Raw genomic sequence first — 20188 nt, 5'->3', positions numbered from 1 at the left:
TTCCTGAGGAATTGGCTCCATTGCCAGTTATTACTATCCAAGACGTAATGGGTACTACAGTGACAGTCAACCCGCATGTAGAAGCGGAATCATTGGACTCAGCAGGACAATTTTACTCGATGTCTGATTTATCAAGTGCACTGGAAGCCGGCGGCAGCTGTAATGAGGATGGAGCAGAAGGAGGCGGTGAGTGGGAAGATGATGAGAGTGGAAAAAGTGTGTATAGTTCCCCTCAAGATTCTGACAATGATAACGATAAATCTCCAGAGAGACCTGAGTGGGGGGATGATGAACACACAGTTATGACAAAACAAGGCATATCCACTGAGCTATCTCCTGCCCCTAATCCTGTGGTATTACCATCTGATATGTCTGAGACATCTGAAGTGACATTAGCTATGCTATATCAAGTTATGCTCCAGCATCGTGAAGAGACTAGAACTGAGAACTTACGCACTCAAGGTGCAGTCCGCCGTCTCCAAAATAATCTTCGACGTGTTGGTAAAACTTGTACGGAGACATCAGCAAGAGTGGTAGAAGCAGAAGCTCGGATATCAGCAATTGAGGATTCAATGTCCCATCAGAATAAACAGTTGTCATCACTAGAGGGGTTAAAAGAAGAGATCAATTGGAAGCTTGTTGACTTGGAAAATAGATCACGCAGGAATAACCTGCGAATCTTAGGTATTCCGGAGGCTAGCGAGGGGAACGATATCAGAAAATTTGTAGTGGAACTGTTTACTGAAGCCTTTCCGGAGCTCATACAATGGAAGTGGGATACAGAGCTTCAAAGGGCGCATCGATTCCCCTTCCAAAAACATCCTAGAAGTGGTCCCAATTCTAAACCCAGGGCGATCCTTATTTGTCTAAATAATTTTTTGGCAAGGGAAGCCCTTTATGATTTAGCCAGACCGGATAGAAAGCGCAAGGGGAAGGGTCATGAGTTCTTCGTCCGCCCCGACTATTGCCGTTCCACTGTACAACTTAGATGGCAACTGCGACAACTAATCCCAACATTTCAAGCAAAGGGAGCACAGGTTTTTCTTCTTAATCCTGCTAAATTAAAGGTTATTTTTAAGGAGAAAACACATTTCTTAACTACAGAGGGAGCAGCTAAAGAGCTATTGGTATCAATGTGATTTAACATGATTTAATATGATTAAATTTAGTTCTCCCTCATGAAATACTTAACCAGCATAGAGTGCCATAGATAGCAACATTTAGTCATTTAGTTATTTGGTAAGATCACCCATGGTTATTTTTCTGTTTCTTTTTTTTTTTTTTTTAAAGACTTTTAGGCCTCTAGGCTCTCTAGTATATTACCTAATGCTTTCCTCCTCTTGGCTTTTTTCTTTTTTTTAGAAAGTGGGGATCTTGCACACTCTGATGGTTTGCTGAAGATAAGTGGTGAGATTCATGAAGCTGCATCTCACATTTTCATCATGATGAGGGACTATGTAGTCCCTCTGCCTTCACATGGGTGGGGGTGGGGAAGGGGGAGGGGTGGGGTCAAGAGGGGGGGAATGGGAGGGAAAGGGTGCGAGTTTGATCAGGTGAAGAGCGAATTTCTTAAAAAGGAAGAAGAGACTATAACGTTTGATGTGATAATCATTGTTTTGAAGGTCAGTCTTAACTTAAAATGTTTTTGGAATTGTCAAGAAAATAATTGGTGCATTATAGCTTTTTCTGTTTTCTCCTGTTTTATGGTTTATCTTTTTGAAAGGATATGCTGGGTAAATTGAGGATTTGTTCTTGGAATTTGTGTGGGCTAAATAACAAAAGGAAGAGGGGGATTTGTGCACAGACGATACAGGCTATGCGAATAGACCTGCTTTGTATACAAGAATCACACTTGACCTGGAATGACCGGCATTGCTTTAGCGACCTAGGCATGCATCTACTGGATTGTACCCGTCAAGGAACCACTACAAAGGGTGTAGCTATACTCATGAGAAGAGGCTTGGGTTCTCTTAAGCGCAGTAAGGCTGATCCATGTGGCAGATGGATTATTCTAGAAATTAATATCCATAATAAAACCTATACCATTTGCTCAATATATGCGCCTAATATAGATGATCCCGAAAGTCTGAATTTTTTAAATTTAGAGTTAGCTCAATGGCCATCTCCTCTGATATTCTGTGGTGATTTCAATATTCACTTACACAAGGGCCTGGATCTCTATGGCAGTGCTGGTTATACGGGCTTAAAGAAAAAGACTTTTAAAGCTTTAAAAGGCTTAATAGTAGAATATGGTCTGTTGGATGTAGCATTTGTCAAGAATCCTCACTCACCAGATTATACTTTTTTTTCTGCTCCTCATCAGAAAATGGTGAGGCTTGATTATTTTTTCATTGAAGCCTCCCTCATCGACAATGTCAGATTTGAGATATTCCCCCGAGTAATATCGGATCATAACCCAATTATGATAGAGCTAACATCATATCCTACCATTAATGTAAGGCAGTGGTCATTTGATCGAAAGCTACTGGCGGATACAAAATATATAGAACACATGGGTAACTGGATTACAGATTTTTTTTAATTTAATAGGGGTACTGCCCCCCCCCCCGAAAATTGTATGGGATACATTTAAAGCGGGTGTGAGAGGGGAGACTCTTTCATATTCAATAAATAAACAAAAAAGTATCCGGGATAAAATGGATCGGTTGTACAAGCTAGTTAGCGATTGGGAACAGAAATTAATAAACGCTATAAAGAATAGCCAAAATATTGAACCAATAAAATCCTCACTAGCTATTCATAAAGCAAAGCTTTATGAAGTGTTTGCAGTTAAATTAGCAGAAGAATCTGCAGTCATGAGAGCACAGATATTTGAGCTCGGAGAGCAATCTGGCAAAATATTGGCAAAAAGAACAAGACAAAAGATGGCATCAACCTTCATCGGCGCAATTAAAGATGAGCTTGGCCTAATACATACTAAACCTGACGAAATCCTAGAGGTCTTTCGACAATTTTACCTCAAGCTATACACCCAAGATTTCTTAGACCATACTAGCGAAACAATGTCAAATTTCATTCAAAATGACAATGTGTCTAAACTCTCCATGGAGCAGTTTCAGTTTTTAGAACAGGATATTACTTGGGAAGAGATAAATTCGGCACTTTTATCCCTTGCTAGTGGAAAAGCCATGGGTCCAGATGGAATTCCGTTAGAATTTTATCGGATGTTTAGAAATCTGATAAAACAAGATCTATTAACAACATTCATGACAGCACAGAAAGGAGAAACACCACCATCCTGGGCGTAATCGACCATTATGGCATTTATAAAGAAGGATAAACCTCCCTTAGATCCAGCTTCATATAGGCCAATCTCACTTATAAATGTCGATAGCAAGGTTTTTTCAAAAATCCTAGCAAGTCGGATATCTGTGATAATCTCAACTATAGTATCACGGTGGCAACATGGGTTTATACCCAAAAGGGATACTACTGATCATGTTCGGAGAGTAATCTCCTTGCTTGATCGGGCTGAAGGTACAAACACATCAATGGGAGTAATTCTTTTAGATGCCGAGAAGGCGTTTGATCGAGTGGCCTGGCCCTATCTATGGGAATTACTTGCATTTAAGGGGTTTGGTCCAAGTATGATTAGAGCATTGAAAGCTTTGTATAATACTCCTATTTCATCCATCAAAATTGGAATAAATAAGTCGACCACCTTTCCAATTTGCCGGGGTACAAGGCAGGGGTGTCCTGCTTCTCCTTTGCTCTTTGCAATCTATATCGATGTTTTTTTAAACAAATTGAATCAAGAATATGATATTACACCGGTAGTAGCAGCAGATATACATTATAGAGCACTTGCATATGCTGACGATGTGGTGGTCCTTACTACAGATATAAGTAAAGCTATGCCAAGGATAGAAGACCTGGCTAGTCGTTTCGGCGCCTTTTCAGGGTATAAATTAAACATGGCTAAGACACAAATCTTATGCACAGGTGTAAATCCCCCAGCACATAATAACATAGTCTCCGTTGCAACATATCTGGGTATTAAAATCACATCGCCAGTCTCACAGATTCCAGAAATAAATATTTTACCCATGATAAAGGAATCTAACACTCTACTAGAGCGCATTAATCATCTACATCTTTCTTTATATGGTAGAAATAATGTTTTGAAGATGATGATTCTCCCTAAGTTTTTATATCTATTTCGTTGTATTCCTTTAGAATTCTCTACACTTATTTTTAAACAGCTGGAGAAAATGACAGGAAGATTCCTATGGGGGTATAAACGACCTCGTAGAGCCTATCAAAAAATGATAATATCAAAAGAAAGGGGGGGCTGGGGTACACCATATTTCTTTTTTTATTACCTATCATCAGTACTGCAGTTCATCGCTCCCTTAATTGTCAGTGAAAAGGCTCCGATTCTAGACTCACACTCTCCATCTACGAACTGGCTCTAGGGACAGAGGCCAGGGGCTGCTTATTAAAACTTGTCGAGCCCAGCTATTACAAAAAAACAAAATTTAAAATTGTTAAAGCTGCTTTTAGGGCCTGGAAAGCTATCAAGAGAGTTTTGGACATTCCCAGAATCACGAGATATACCCCCTTGACCTCCTCTCATATTTTCCCATTTGTGGGTATGGATACTACTGGGAGAAGATGGCATAACCTTGGCATTACCCAGCTCGGGGATCTCTTACAGAATAATAAACTTAAGTCATTTACCGAACTCCAAATAAAATATAAACTTACCAATGCTGATCATTTTAAATATTTACAATGGCATAGTTACTTTTATACACTTTCAGACCGAGATCGAACGTCGTTACAACGAATTTCTTTGATTGACTCTTTGTATCAAAGGAGGAAAATTGGCTACTTTTATAATCAGTTGATATCAAAACAACCAGATGATATTCTGTTTAGGCAAAACTTATGGGTGGAAAAACTAGGTATTGACTCAATTAAAATGGAAGAATCTATCTATTTGGCTAACTCCATCTTGCTGGCGGGTAGAAGCAGAACTCAACACTATATGGTGTTATATGATCTCTATTACTCACCAGCCAAAATTGCTAAATGGGGCTCCTCAGTGGGTGTCGCTTGTAGTAGATGTGGCTTACATGCAGCTGACTCTGTACATATGTTTTTTTCTTGCCCACATTTAAGTAGAATCTTATCAGAAATGCAACATTTTTTTTCTTTGTTATTTGGAATACCTGTAATACTCACGTCTGAACTTGTACTGATAGGAACTTCTGACATAGCTATGACAGATGATCATAAAAAATTGTTATTTATTTCTGTTGGGATTTTTCGTTCCTGTGTAACGCAAGACTAGATAAGCCCAGACCCACCCTCCTTTGTTTCATGGCAAGCTCGCTTGCTGGCAAGATATATTATGGAGCGAGCAATATATAGGACAAAAGGCAGTAAAAGGAGGAAAATGGGAATTAAAATTTGGGAACCGATAGAGCAATGGATGGAGGGAGGAACTGGTTAAGAAGGCCAGTTTGTCAACGTTTTGCATGAATAGTATTGTGTACTCCACATATAATCTTTGTTGTATATTTGAAGCATCTCCTTCTTATCGATCTTTCTTTCTTTATTATGTTTTCTTATCTTCTTTTCATGTTGTGAATATTATTTGCTTGTAAACCTGATCATCTCGCAATAAAAAAAAAAAAAAAAATGAACCCACTGATGATGGCATAAATTGTTTTAAAAAGAGAAATAATAGCCTTCTGATAAAACCGCTTACAATGAAACCTTGGAAACTGTCCTGTACCTGTGTTCCCAAGATCATTTGTTTATGCCTCCCCACAATGTTGTGCTATTTTACTCTGCTTTTACCAAATTAAAGTTCCGCTAGGCCATCACTACTCCCTAGTGGAAAATAATTTGATGATTGTTTATCTTCTGATCCTTGATCTGTTGACTTGCTAGGATACCCCAGATACAGTGAATCATACCTTCTCCAACAGTCCCCATTGGTGAATGAAAAAGCACTAGGATGAGGAAAGGCATGCTACTGCGGCTGTGATCGATTGGGAGCCAGATGAACCGAAGAATGTCGCGTATAGCAAAGAGTGCCTGCTATATTGTGTTTGACAGGTGTAGAAGGAGGTCATTTTATCTTTGCTCCCTCTGCTATTCCCAAAGGGGAAAGTGTGTAGTAAGTGTTAATATTATCATAGTGTCTTATAAAGCACTCGGCTACCCCAGGGGTTTCCTGGCGCTAGACTGGGATACAGTAAAATTGGTCCCCCCTAGTTAAAACAGCCTGTCTTCAATCTTTGCCGATCTTTTATTTTTTTTATTTTTCAACACTCCTCAATACAGCAAAGCAGGTAGGAGCCACCTTGGCTAAGTGTAGCCTCATGCTTAGCCTGTCATCCAGTCTGACGCTGAGGATTTTTTTTTACCTACCCAGAGCCTCAGGATCGTGCTAATGCCACCATATTTGTGAATTTTTCTTCAGAACCATGATCTCCATCTTCTTGCCCTTTGGGTCAAGTGAGTTTGCACCCATCCATGTGGCGATCTTGCTCAAGCATAAGTTCAAGGTACCAGGGCAATTTCCCTGTGCAGACGACAAAGCAAAGATCATCTGTGTATAGTCTGCATACAAGAACAGCATTAGACTGCAGTTTTCAACCACCTCCACTAGGGGGCGTACATATATATTTAGGCGCATCAGACTTAAAGCCGAGCCCACAGTAACGCCACAAGTACGGACGTGCGGTTCGGATCTTGCAATGCCTGAGAAGACCTGAAATGAACAGAAGTCAAGGAAGGAAGACACCCAGGCTAGCGCTGTACCCTGCAGACCTTGTAACGTTAGCCTTTCCAAGAGGATGGAATGGGACACACTGTTGAAAGCCGCGCTGAGGTCTAATAAATTAGTGCGCCTGAATAAAGAAGTCCACTGAAGCAGTAACTACCTCTATAGATGCATTTCCCTTGGACCCGATAGTTACACCTGAGGATATGGCTTAAAGGCATCCTCACTACCATCCTAAAATTTGACTAAGAAATAATCCTGAAATCCTTTCTGGAATTAAGTGTGATCTGTTGTAGGATTTTGGAGATTTGATGTGCGATGGGGGAAGTAAATTGAACTAAGGATTGACCAGTTTTTCTAAGAAGCTTAAAGTATTCAGAAGTGAATTGGCCTAAAATGCGCTGCTAGCACAAATAAAGTGCCATTTTAGGCTCCTTTGGCCAAGAGAGGCACAGGAAGGATAATAATTTGCTTTGTGGAAAATGTTCAAGCGTGATAAAGAAAAGGAATAGTATTTCGAAAGAGAAAGGACTCCCTAGTGTATAACCTTTTTGCTTTCAGGCTATCCTAAACTTATCTTAAGAAGAAAAACAAATCCAGAGAAAAAGTTAACCCCTTAACAGATCCGACAACGAAAAATAAACGTTTCATGTAGTCCTCATTCTCCATCTAGGTATAATTGAAAGCACAACATATCTCTCTGCCTTTGGTTTCCCAGAACGCTTTTTTTGTCTAAAAATAATATATAGCTATCCAGATCTGTAGGCTGTGTTTCATGCATGTTTCAACAAATAAGAATTAAAATTCAGTTTTGAAAGAGACTTTCTAATCCTTCATCAAAAGGAAAAAGAATACGAAATTGTGTGGATAGCATCAGCCTTCTTACAGGAGAATTAGACAAAGTTCCTTTAATGAAACCGGTCCCTCAAGATCCCAAGAATACAGTGCGGCCAAAACTTGTTCATTTTTTCACTCTGAAGAAGTACCCATTAAAAGTAGTTGAGGCTTTTGACCTCACTTGTCTTTAGAACATATTTGTTAGCTTTTTCTTGGCCTTCACTTTCGGGACCAGTTATTATAAAGATAATATGCTTTGCTTTAGTTTCACCTGATCTTTCATTCTGAATAGCACTCTCGTGGTAATTTTACCTGTCTTGCTGGGAAAATGTCTGCAGTGATGAAGGTACACTTGGTGTTATTTTTCTTCTGGACTGTCACCCTTTTGAGGAGTGTGACCTTTGTCCTGGTATTCCCTTAAGGAGACAAAAGGACTGAGAGGCTGCACGTCTTCTGTGTAAGCTGGGGCTACCACAGAGGTGCAAATTCTTTCTGATATGAAGAAGGGCTGTTAATCTGACTCTGGGTTCAAACCCAGTAGAAGGGTATTCAGACTTCCCGCCTCTGTTTCACATCACATTCTCTCCATGATACTTCAGAGGTAGGATCTTGACGTCAAGAGCCTTGCCAGCAACTTGTTATTGCCATTGAGACATTCTTTGTTGCTGATGGCCTCCATGTTAAGGCATACATCACCGTTAAGAGCTAGTTAGTTTAAAAAAGCCTACAGAAAATGTGTCGTCAGATGGGCATCTCTATCCTATTTCGTTTGAATTAAACATTTCGCTTTGAAAAACTGTTCTGGGATCCCACACAGTTGTTGGGGTATTTTATGTTTATGAATATCAGTGTAGATCCCATGATGGAGGGATGTGTGTGACAGGATCTGATAGAGTTGCAAGGAGAGGACTGAAAGTATGAAGAACCACCCACTGTGGCAACTTGCTGCTTATCTTTATAAGCTTTTAAAGTGCTGTACTCCTGCTGTTCATTACAGTAGTATGAGAAATAGAAGATTTGAGTATATGTGAGTGACACTCTCACATAAAGTAGACGGTAGATGTATTGAGCTCTCTGAAATATCCCAGTCTTTCTCATCTGTTTCCTAAGGCTCCCATTTGCAAAACCCATTTTTCATTTCTCAGTAGTCCAGCTAGTGCCAGTATTTCTTTCCTCTCTTGTCATGACCCCCACCTGTTTCTATTTCGCAACTGCACCATTCTGAATCCCCATTTGTTCCTCCATGCCCTGACCTGGCACAGAACTTCTTCCCCTTATTTCCTGTCCCTAAATTATCTCATATGCGACAAATTCTAATCTCAAACTTTATTCTTTTGCCCCTATTTTCAGACACTCTACTATGCCTCTTCTTCCATTTCACAGATGGTCTCCAATGCCCCCACTTCCACTCCCCATCAATGTTCCTTTAGTGCTTGTACAGCAACCTGTGTTAAATGCACTAACATCTGTTATGACTGGTCTTGGATGCATTGTCTGAAGTCAATAAACAGTCATTCTGGTGAGCTCAGCATTCTGAGAATGTTGCAGTCTCATTTGTTCATGTCATACCCTTGTTTCCGCACACTTTATCATCCACTGTTTTCCATACTGTGCCTTCTCATATGCAGATGAACATGTGTTGGGATGATTGCTGCCTATTTTGTCTAATCAGTAATTTCCCCTTTGGGCCCACACTTCCATTCGTGAGCACGCCCAATTCTCGGTCTTAGTTCCCACCATTTATCCCTGGTCTTTTAGTCTCCTTTTCTTTCCTTGTGCCTCCAGTTAGCACTTGTCTACCTATGACCTTATTTCAATTCCACCTGCTGTTCAGTGTCCCAACCCCTACCTTTTCTTTTTTTCCCTTTCTACCGTGACCCACTAGTTCTTCTGGCTCTCAGTTCTCCCATCTCCAACAACATTTCTATTACACTGTGTCTGTCTTTGTAGTCCCTTATTTGTTTTCCTTTGCAATAATTCCAAGTCAGAACTGATTTTTCTGTGCCAGTCCGATTCTCATCTACTCATGTATCATCATTTCCATTGCTCCTCTATTCTACTATCCCACCCTTTCTGGTCCTTATGTATTCTGTTGTGTCCATGTAACCAGTCCCTACCTTATTTTCAGTGATTTCATTATCGCAACCATCTGTGTTACCGTTATTACCTGTTTCATGTACCCCTTGCGTCAAGTATCTACGATTCTGCTTTGTCACCAATCCTAGTCCTTGCTTGTTGCCTGCCTGCTCTACCTGTTTTCATTTGCCATCCTCCTCGCAGTTCCCACTCTCCCACCTGTTAACCAGTTCCATATAAATGTTAAATTATTCTCTTCTGTTTTTTTACAGTATCTCCCAGAACCTCAGGCATTTGGCTGACTCCGGTCTGGGGGGGCCCATACTGTATGAGCTCTTGGTGGTAAGTGTGTATCTTTGGAGGTGTTCGCACATAACTGGTGATTGCATCACTGCTTGTTTCGAAATGAGCATGTGTATTGTGTTGGGAACACAGCTTTAAGTTGTAGTATGTAAATACACCTGCATAATGTATGATATGATTTACTTACTTATAACTACATTTCTCCAGTGTTGATATCTGTCATGATTCACATGCTTGGATCATTCCACGTCCTCATCCTTGGAGTCCCCTGTACCCTAATTAATTACAATTAACGTTTTAAATGTGCCTTACAATTTGTTGAAAAGGGTTTATTAAAAAGCACTTTCACATCATTGAAAACTGCCTAATCTTCAGCAATTTGAGGAATATGCTTGGGACTTCATCCCCATAGGCGATCACAGCTCCGACTTCTTAGTATTCGTGTGCAACAATATCATACTCGATGAACCTATTAGAAAGGGAAGAGGGAGGGCTGCATGTGTGAATTTATGAAAGGTACCAGCAGTGAAGAATTATGATTATAGGCAACCAACTTATTTCTTCTCCAGCACTGGATCTTTCAGAGGTTCACATGCTTGAATCTGAAATACAAGCAGAATGCCCCTGCTACTCCTATCTTTTGTGCCATCTCTTTCTAGGAGGCTGTTGGCCTTAAAGTGGCAGAAAATTATCGCTACCGTAGTCCATCTGGTGATTCTATTCTTCATTTTGGGATGTCCTTAACATGACTGACCAAAAGCGACCAACAACTCATCAGTTAGTCTTCAGTCTTTTGTTTTTGCCCTGTAGAACTTCGCTTTGTCATATGTCTAGTGAGTGCATTGATCTCGCCAACAAAGTAGAAGACTTTGTTAAAGTGAGAGTGATTTTTTTTTATGTTGTAGGGTCTGTTCATTTGGAAAGGCCTGAAACTCTTTTGCTCTTCTAGCTGACCTACGTGCTACTCGTAAGGTGACTATTGAAGACAAATATTTAGAAATGTGCTCTGTGAATTGGTTTGCAAGAGCTCTTTGCCTCTTGTGACAATACACTGTTAAGTGTTCAGTTTGCTGGGAGAAGATCCAACAGAAAGCCTGTAAACAAGACTCATGGTGAACTCTTTGATAGTTTGGTGGGATAAGAAATGCATTGTCTAGGTACTGGATAGTGCTGAGAAGTGGACCCGAACAAATTTCAGGCTCATACTGGACAGGTGCAACAAGTAGGGTAAATTCCGATGTGTTTGCAGTGACATTGGATGTGTTCTGGAGCGGGCTATCAAATTCAAAGACGTAGGGTCAAAATGCAGAATCTGACTCGTATTCCCAGAAGGGGATCTAAAGCATGGGCCAGTGCTCTCTTTGCCAGGCCAGAGCAATGAGAACATTCAAGCATGAATGCTTCTTGGCTTTGATTCTCAGAATTAATGGTAAATGGTATGAAATTGCCCCATTCTAGACCATCAAAAAGAAATGCCCCTTGACACCACTTAGCTATATTTGCCTTAGTAGAACTGGCATATCCTGTTGGCAAATAGATCCAAATCTGTTCTTCCCACATGCAAAATATTTTGTTCATGTGCTGGTTATGCAGTTCTCTCTCGTGGCATTCTCCTGTTGACCTGCTAAGCGCATGAACGCAGTCTTTCCGGTCACCTGGCAAGTGTTCTACTGTAAGACTAAATTTGCTTACGTAGTCCAGTTCAAGAGTAACTACGCTTCGTAACAGGATAGGGAACTTCATCCTCTGAACTTCCTGACATAACATTTGGAAGTGATGTTGTCTGTTCTGACGACTACTGAAGAATTATTGATACTTGGGAGAAATACCTAAAAGATCCTGGCGAATTAAATGAGCAAGAAGCAATTGAGCCTCTGTTTACCACAGGACCTTTATTGGAAGTTCTAGGAGATGGGGGCCAGTTTTCTATTGAAACATGAGTTTTCGCTTCAAAGCCTGGTTTTGGAATGGAAGTGAAGACCTACTGCAGTGTTTTATCTCTGGCTTTACCATGTTGGGGCTTGCCTCAGGTGTCCGGTAACACTCCTTGAGTGGTTCCAGGAACCTCTGGGTTGAATCCATTATTTGCCAGTTCCTGAATGTAGAATGTATACCTACATAATATGTGCTGGGATGAAAGAGTCAGTACAATGTATACAGGCATAAAATGTTTTTTTTTAAGAATTAGATTTTAATTCTACTTCCATGAAGGGCTTAATGGCCAAGCTTACATATTTTGTTTCTGCCAATTAATACGAACCCTTCTACTCTGCAGGAATTCTGGACAGAAACCCATTGTTGATGCTGCTTCTAATTTAATTTGGTTGCATTACTGTTTGGTTTGTGGCTTCCTTTTCTGCTTCTAAGTCGAGAGAGTGCACGCCTGAGTGCTATTGAGTGGGCGATGCATTTACAAGAGGAGAATGCTGTTTGTACTAGTGAGAGTGCACATCTCAGTGCTAGGATAGTTTGAACCAAACTACCACACTTACAGATCTGTTTGGGATCGAGTCAGAGTGGTGAAAGCTGATGAGAGAGCCCCCTGGGACGTTTTACTTTAAATGTGCTGGGAGGAAAGTGCTTGGGGGTGGAAGTGTCCTACATAGATTGTACTCGAATTGCAGCAGTGCTGGTGGTTACCCTGCCCACTTTCTCCTTTCTTTCTTCAGAAAGCGAAGGAGATTCTGACGGAGAATAACATCCCCTATGGAGAGTGTGTGATCTGTCAGTATGGATTCCAGGTAAGCAACTCAGCCTGGTCATTTTCAGCGCTGAGCCAGAATCTCACTAGTTACAAAACTAAGGCACTGCTCCAAGTCTCACCGTAGTCCGTCACATGCTTCTCTCTCACTGTACATAAATTCTGTGAAATACCAGGTGCTCTCCTTTCAGAGGCTTACGCCGTCTTAGGCCTCACTCTCCTACGCGTTTGTGGACTGAACAACATTTCTTACTGAGGGCTATTTTCACTTTTGGAACATGATCGTATTTGTGTTGTGATCCTTTCCTTTCCCTCTGTGCTTTCGGTCTATTGGATATTTGGGTGTAAGTTCCCTTTGGGGTGAGGCCAAGTACATTTGGAGTAAGTGTGTTCCGCGTAAGTGTGTTCTGCTCAAGTGTCCAACAGCTGCTATGCATAATGTTTCTCAAAGGGGATTTTATTCCACCCCTAGCAGTAAAAATCCACTGTGCCTAACAACGCCAATGGCGTCTGAGAGATGAGCACAGTAATTTTAGCTAATGGTTGTCAGTAAGGCCCACAGCACTCATTTGTGGGGACTGGGGCTTGGTTTTCATTATTAGACTTTCAGCCAGAGAAAGAAGAACATGGGCAAAGTAGTAGGAAGAGAAATGTAGAATAATAAACAGTGATGTAGAGAAAGGGGGGATGAAGAAGAAACTGCTAAAATGAGGTGCAGGGTGTGTTTGATGGTGGCTGAAAGTCGTGGAACCAAAACAAGATATATTTGGTATTTGTTAATCCCAACATTCTGCAGTGCTGGAGGCAGGCAGGCTTCTGAGAAAAACATTGGGCTCAGCACTTATCTACAAATTAAGCACTGGATGTGGGTGACCTAGTCTGTTGTCACCTGGTGAGTCTAGGTAAAGTAGTTTGTTCTCTGCTTGGATAATCTCTTGCCTGCGACGTTATTGTCCTTTTCTGATATGGATCACAGCAGTGTCTGGCATGGCTTGCCTAATTAAAAGCTCCCGGATTGGATCGTTCATAGATTGACATGATTGGCTCATTCCCCCATCTTAGGCTGTAAACTCTCAATATTCAGTATACCAATACCGCAAATCGTGTTGGAAACAGCGGTAGACTACTTATAGCTAATGCATGCAATTGTTTGACCCAAACTCTGGCCAGTGAGGTGTTGAGGCTCCAAGCTCAAAACGAAACGTCCTCAAAGGCACCAGCTGCCTGATTTTCTCCTGTAGGTCTACAGGCAGCAGGTAATCCTCTGAGTGTTGCACATTTTCGTCAAAATCTACCCAGTTTGGATTAATCTCTTCAATGTTTTTCTTCATTCCCAGCTGTTGAAGGTAAGGAAATTCTGCTCCTTTTGTGACTGGCAGGATGAGCCCTAGATGTTTTGTAGTCACCATGGCTGACATGCCCTATTGCGCCAAGTTGCTGTAAAAGCTGTGTTCATGTGTGTAGATCAAGCAAGATCTTCTCTGAAAATCCACACACCAATAGTATCTGTCTCCACAAGTCTGGCCATATTCAAAAGACTTGGCCATTTGTGGGATATTTAGTACAAAGGCCCTCTGTGATAGAGCAGGACACCTTCTTCATGCCTTGAATCTTGACTCCTGTAGTTGGTTTTAGCGAAGTCTCACTCTGCATCCATCTTGAAATGTGAGAAAGCACAAGTTAGAACTTGTCGATTCTAAAGAGCCATTCTTGTGCTCTACAGCAGAGTTGCAATAAACCCTACCTAAAGACCTACTGTACCTGCCATGAATGTAATCAGAAATGTCTTTAGCTTTAAGCTAAATGTGTGCTTTTTACAGCAGAAATGTCTTTAGTAATTTTTTCACTCCTATGGAAAATAGAATGCCAGGAGCCCAGAGTATGCTTACACTAGTACACTAACTTCATGTCACTAGGGATTCTTTTAACAAGTCTGACATTGGCGGGGAGTCATTTTTCATGCTCTCCATGGTTCGCAGCTGCTTTGGAATTACCTTTAACCACAGGATATCCCAAGCAAATTCAGTCTCGCTGCTTTTCAGTTGTCGTTACCTCTCTTTCATAGGCTACTCCTTTGTTTTTGTCTTGAGCCATGTGGTTCACATTAATGACCTATATGGTTAGTGCTGTGTTGTAGAATAACCTCATCAGGTTTTGCAAAGAATATAAATGTGTGGTATTTGTCTATAGCGACTCCCTTATATGGGAGCCCCTACAGAGGCCTACTGGGTACCAACATTCTTTTTCATTTTGTTTTCTTACACAGTGATGGCAGGTGTAAAGATCGAAGCGTGTTTTTCTTCAACATGAATGTTAATTATAGGACTCAAGGTCTCTTAGCCTTCTTATTTGAACATCCATAGGAGAGTAAAGTGTCACTAAAGCCTAATGTTCCTTTCTAATGACAGCATGGTCAGTGTGTGTTCCATTTCCCCCTTCATATTAGCTTGCTAGTGGTCTAATTTTTCCTTTGCAGTTAAGTGTTGTAGGTGTCACTCCATATAGTTAGGTTGCTACTGTTCTATAGTCTAGGAAATGATAAGCTTCCTTCAATAACATAACTTGTATTTGTAATACACACCCAGAAGGCCGGTCAGTCAGTCAAAAAGCTTTATTATCGACTGAACGCCCTAAAAGCACATGTACACATTTTTTTTAAATACCAAGACAATACCATAATAAAAAGGATGCAATGTATTCATGCTACAATGAAGACCATACCGTTAAGAACAATTTTGGTATACAACGTTAAAAACAATCCGTATAAAATATGGGAGGTCCACACACGACCCTTTTTGATAAAATTCCTTACAGGTTACAATAATCACAGTAATAAAAATTCTCACAATTTGGGATTTTAAATTTTTGCGCTTCTGGAGCACCACATGGACAAGAGATATCTGACGAACACGATCAGAGGGGGGGGGGAGGGGAGGAGTATCTTATTTTAAGATTCTGAATACTTTCCTATAGTCCCTGAGACTCATATTCTTGCATAATTGCACAATCCATTTAGCTCTAGCCCTAGAGTAGAAGGGGCAGAAGAGCAGAACGTTCAGGTCTGTCTCCTCACTACCCTCACACCCTGGGCATGTGCTACCTGCAAGGGATGCATTAGTCCACTTATTGGTCAATGCCCTAATTGGGAGTGTTCCATGTCTAAATTGGACGTATAGTTTCTTCGCCAGTAGGGGCTGAATGTCGTCCAGGAATCTCTCAAAGTGGTAGTTGTTCTTGACTTCCAAAGGTCTTGGTCAAATTACCCAAAGCAGGGTTTAATGCTATAAGATCCCTTCGATGTTGCTTGAGTATAATGGCCAAAGACATTTTGGTGATCAAGGCACAAGTTTGCTCTGGGGACAGCCACATGTCTGCCCTACCCACTGAGTAACTGAGCTGCTTCACGTGTTTTAACCAGGGGATTTTCCCCACTCCCCTTATAGCCAATAAGTCCCTTAGGTCCTCTCTATAACTTAGCAGGTCTGGAGTAGTCCAGAGACGCCTCCAGTACAACAAGGGGCGAGTGATCATGACATCCTGGATAGGGACCAAACCCAAATCTAGGCGTAGTGGGATCAAAGGGGTGCTCTGGGGAAGTTTCAATAGGCGCCTGATGAAGCTATTCTCAGTGATGGTCAATGAGGTGGCGCTAGCGTGGCCCCACAACTCTACACCATAGAGCGTGCCACCCCTCGCCTGGGCTTTGTAAATTTCGACTGGTGGTCCCAGGGTTTTATGTGAGCACTTATTATATACATTATATAGATTCCACCTGAGGCTTGAGACAACTTCAGATTTGCCTTGGCCATGTGCGATCCCTACTCCATCCTATTGTTTAATGTTACCCCGAAGTACTCAAATGTAGAAACTCTTTCCAGCGCCGAGCCATCCAAATGGGGGTGAGGGCAATTGGTTGATTTAGCGTGATAGACCATGTATTTGGTTTTTGAAAGATTGATCTCCAGGTTTCTAGAACTGCAAAAAGAGCAGAACGCCTCCAGAGTTCGCTGAATACCCATAGAAGATTTTGATAACAAGAAGGTATCATCCGCGAACATCAGGGCAAGTATTTTACGTGAAGCTAGACTAGGAGAGTCTAAATTCCTCGCACCCAAAAGATGGTCGATCAACCCATTAAGAAACAGGGAAAAAAGTGTGGGAGCCAACACGCACCCCTGCCTGACACCCTTTCCCCCCCGGAAAGGGGCCGTGAGCTCCCCGTTCCTCCCATACCTCACCCTCGCAAAGGTGCCTTGATGTAAGCTTTTGAACAATTGGCACAAGTATACTCGGGCACCCATCTCTAGCAATGGGACACAGAGCTTATCCCTCTGGACCTGATCAAAGGCGGATCGAAGATCTACAAAGATCAAATACAAATTACCAGCTCCCATTAACACCGTCTTCCAGTAGACCAATTGAAGTCTGAACAGTTGGTCGATGGTAGACACCTTGGCACGAAAGCCCGCTTGGAGGGAGGTCAGGCTGTGATGTTCATCAATCCATCACTGCAACCTCGTTAGTAAGAAGCGGGCAAACAATTTCTGCAAGACGTCAATCGGGCTAATGGGGCGGTAATTCGCCGGGTAGTGTGGGGAGGCCTTTTTGTGGATGGGGATTATCTCTGCCCCTAACCATGTGTGCGGGATTTCCATACCATGAAGGATGGCATTAAAATATAACCAAATATAAGGTACCCAAACCTTCTGCTCACACCGGAATAGGTCTCCAGGGATTCTATCCGATCCCGGTGCCTTCCTGGGGGACAGGCTTCCAAGGGCCGCCTGACTCTCCAGCATAGTACATGGTGGATAATCATAGACCTTTGTAGCCAGTTCTCCTGAGGCAAGTATTCCATTCGGAGGGGTGAATAAATCTCCCGATGTTGGGGTATCGTTGATGGAAAACAAAGATTTAAAATGCGCTATCCAAACCTCTTCACTCAGATTCGGTATTAGTGCAGACGTACCATCAGACGAGCCTGTTCTAAATAGATTCCAAAAAGCTCTGTAGTCACGTCCGTACAGGGCTTCTTTTATATTTGCCCACCTTAATACCTCCCATTCTGACTTGGATTCAGCAGTTATACTCTTATAAGAGAGTCTGGCTGCTCTAATGCTCTGAACACATCCAGTTTTTACTTCCCTGGCGAGTGCACATTTAGCCAATGTACACTGTTTGGAGTACCATTGAGCCTGTTTTTTTGGCCGCGGCCTCCTATTAACTGTGGTATAAAAGTAGGAGGCCAACATGATTGTTAAATTAGAATAGATGGTCCCAAGCTCATGGAACTAAGAAGACTCCAGATTTTCAGCCAGGAGTTCGAAGGCCTTCACTAGGGAGCATGCAACGTGTGGTATAAGTCAGCTATTTTTTCAGGATGTAGCACAAACCTGGCCCATCTTATGAGTCTGCCACCCGCAGTTAAGATTAGATTCGTGTCAACATAGGTCTCCAGCTCCCCCGGTCTAAGTCGGTATCTCAGTGTGTGTTTTAATTCCAATGACAGAAGGTTATGGTCACTATCTACTCTCTGGTTTATTTGAAGGCCCTGATTTGGGACCAAAAGTCTACGTTGACCATAATGTAATCGATAGTTGTGCTTTTCCCTACTCTATTATAGGTGACCTTACCCGGGACATCAGGATGGATTGCCATTGCAGGCTCTAAGAGAGTGGGTTAATAAGAGCTTGTTGATCTGTAAAGCCATTAACGACCAGCGCTTTGCCGGGTACATAGTGCATTCCTGAATAAGCTAGGTGGACTCCTCATCCCGGGTTACAGGAGGGATCCCGGCCAAGGGTTCGAAATGACAGTTGAAATCACCCCCCATGATTCTATGTGTTGGTGAGGGAAATAGTGTAAGGAGCTCATCTAAATCATTTAACATAGAAGAGCCCACAGTGTGGGGAGTGGAGCGCAGGTAAACGTTAAGGACCGCCACACTCGTACCATCCAGGTAGTTGAGCACAATACAAAGAATTTCCGGAGAGTGGGATTCAATCACCTTCACTGAACACCCTAAGTGCGTGGCTACCCATATGCAAAGTCCCCCCGAGGATCTCCCTCTTGGTCCCTGTACAGCTGATGTGTGGAATGTTGCGAAGCCTACCCTTAAGGGGGCAGTCAGCGGCCATGTCTCTTGGAACATGCACAAATCGTACTGGTCCACAAGCTCTTCCCATTCCGGAAGAGCTAGCTTGAAACCAATGCCCGCTAAATTCCACGAGGCAATTAATGTACTATGGGGTTCTACCCTTGGGGGAGTAGCTGGCATGGATGGGAACACATAAGGGGACGTTCTAGTCTGAATATCTGGCTGGGTTCCATCACCTGATGGACTTAAAGATACGCCGGATGGGATCATTAGAATTTCATCTTCCTGTACCCCAAGATCCGTCAATGGGGGCCCGCCCTTAACCCTCTGGCGCTCCTCCACAGGGCACCCAGCTTTCTTGGAATCTATTTCTATAAACCTTAGTGGGTGGGATAGTCACTCTACAAAATTCAAGGCAGAGAATCTATTGGCTACAAGTAGATTGTATTCGACCGCCTGTCCACCTGGGTGGAAGTAAGATGACCCAAATCCGCCTGAAACTGATTCCCGTTGGTAAAAGTACCCCAGAGGAAGTGGGATGATTGTACCCTGTTGTCTAGGGCCTCCCCAATCCAGAATGTATTTGACCACTCCAGGATCCCTTAAATTAACAATTACACAATCCCCACCAATTTCCTTGGGTTTTGTCCCCAACCATCTGACTCTTCTAGCGAATATAATTTATCCCTGCCCCATACCCATTAAGGGTCTATGTTTATTCAGCCAGTAGGTGATTTTATTCTTCAGCTCTGGAAATGTCTCACCTCTGTCGCCTGCTAGCAGAGGAACTCCGGTTAATATCACCACATACGGAGAAGCCGCAGGTGGGAACTGGGGGCAGGGTAATGTTAGTTGGGTATCCTTTCTAGGAGGTTTCGTGACAGGCTTGTGGGGAGCCAGAGCTTGGTCTGGCTGGTTACTGATGCTATCTTGTGAAACTAAGTTTGGATCTCGAAGGACAGGTGAGGCTATCTTTAAAGGATCCTTAGATGGAATAGCGAAGCCAGAAGGGGTAATGTTAGAAATACACTTATGTCTAGTCGTTGGATTCAGTCCTGGTGCCAGATTTGTAGTTAGAGGGCCATTTTCTATACTTGGAGCTTGGTTTGCCTGGTTTGCATTGCCCAGGTCCACTTTCTTAGTATTACTCCCAGTAAGGACAGATAACTGTCCTCCTTCACCACCCTTAGTATCTATCAATGATACTACTTTATCAATTCTGCTCATCAAGGTTTTAAAATGAGATTTGATAAGCTGCACTATTTGAGTTTGAAAATCTATTAATAGATGGGTAGCCCATACCGGGGGGGGCAAAGGTAGGGTTGTCGGGGCCTAGCTCAACCTGAGGTGTGTCGGAGGCGGATATGGTTGCCTTTGCAGATTTTTTATGTGGTTTCATGATTCTATTTCTAGC

General features: G+C 42.2%; 1 protein-coding gene across 11 annotated transcripts in view; it reads left to right on the top strand.

Moving 5' to 3' along the window:
• The window catches only part of RNF25 (ring finger protein 25), a 124889-nt gene that overhangs the window by 72126 nt on the left and 32575 nt on the right, over positions 1-20188 (top strand). For all 11 annotated transcript variants that reach the window (XM_086931843.1, XM_086931849.1, XM_086931851.1 and 8 more), the window contains 2 exons: positions 9946-10015; positions 12646-12717. In XM_086931843.1, the coding sequence (XP_086787969.1) occupies positions 9946-10015; positions 12646-12717 (142 nt within the window). The remainder of the gene's footprint in view (positions 1-9945; positions 10016-12645; positions 12718-20188) is intronic.

Source organism: Lissotriton vulgaris, chromosome 7 (assembly GCF_964263255.1).
Source record: "Lissotriton vulgaris chromosome 7, aLisVul1.2, whole genome shotgun sequence".
Lineage (NCBI taxonomy): Eukaryota > Metazoa > Chordata > Amphibia > Caudata > Salamandridae > Lissotriton > Lissotriton vulgaris.
The sequence above is the reverse complement of the archived record's forward strand: the minus strand, read 5'-3'. Positions and strand labels throughout refer to the sequence as shown.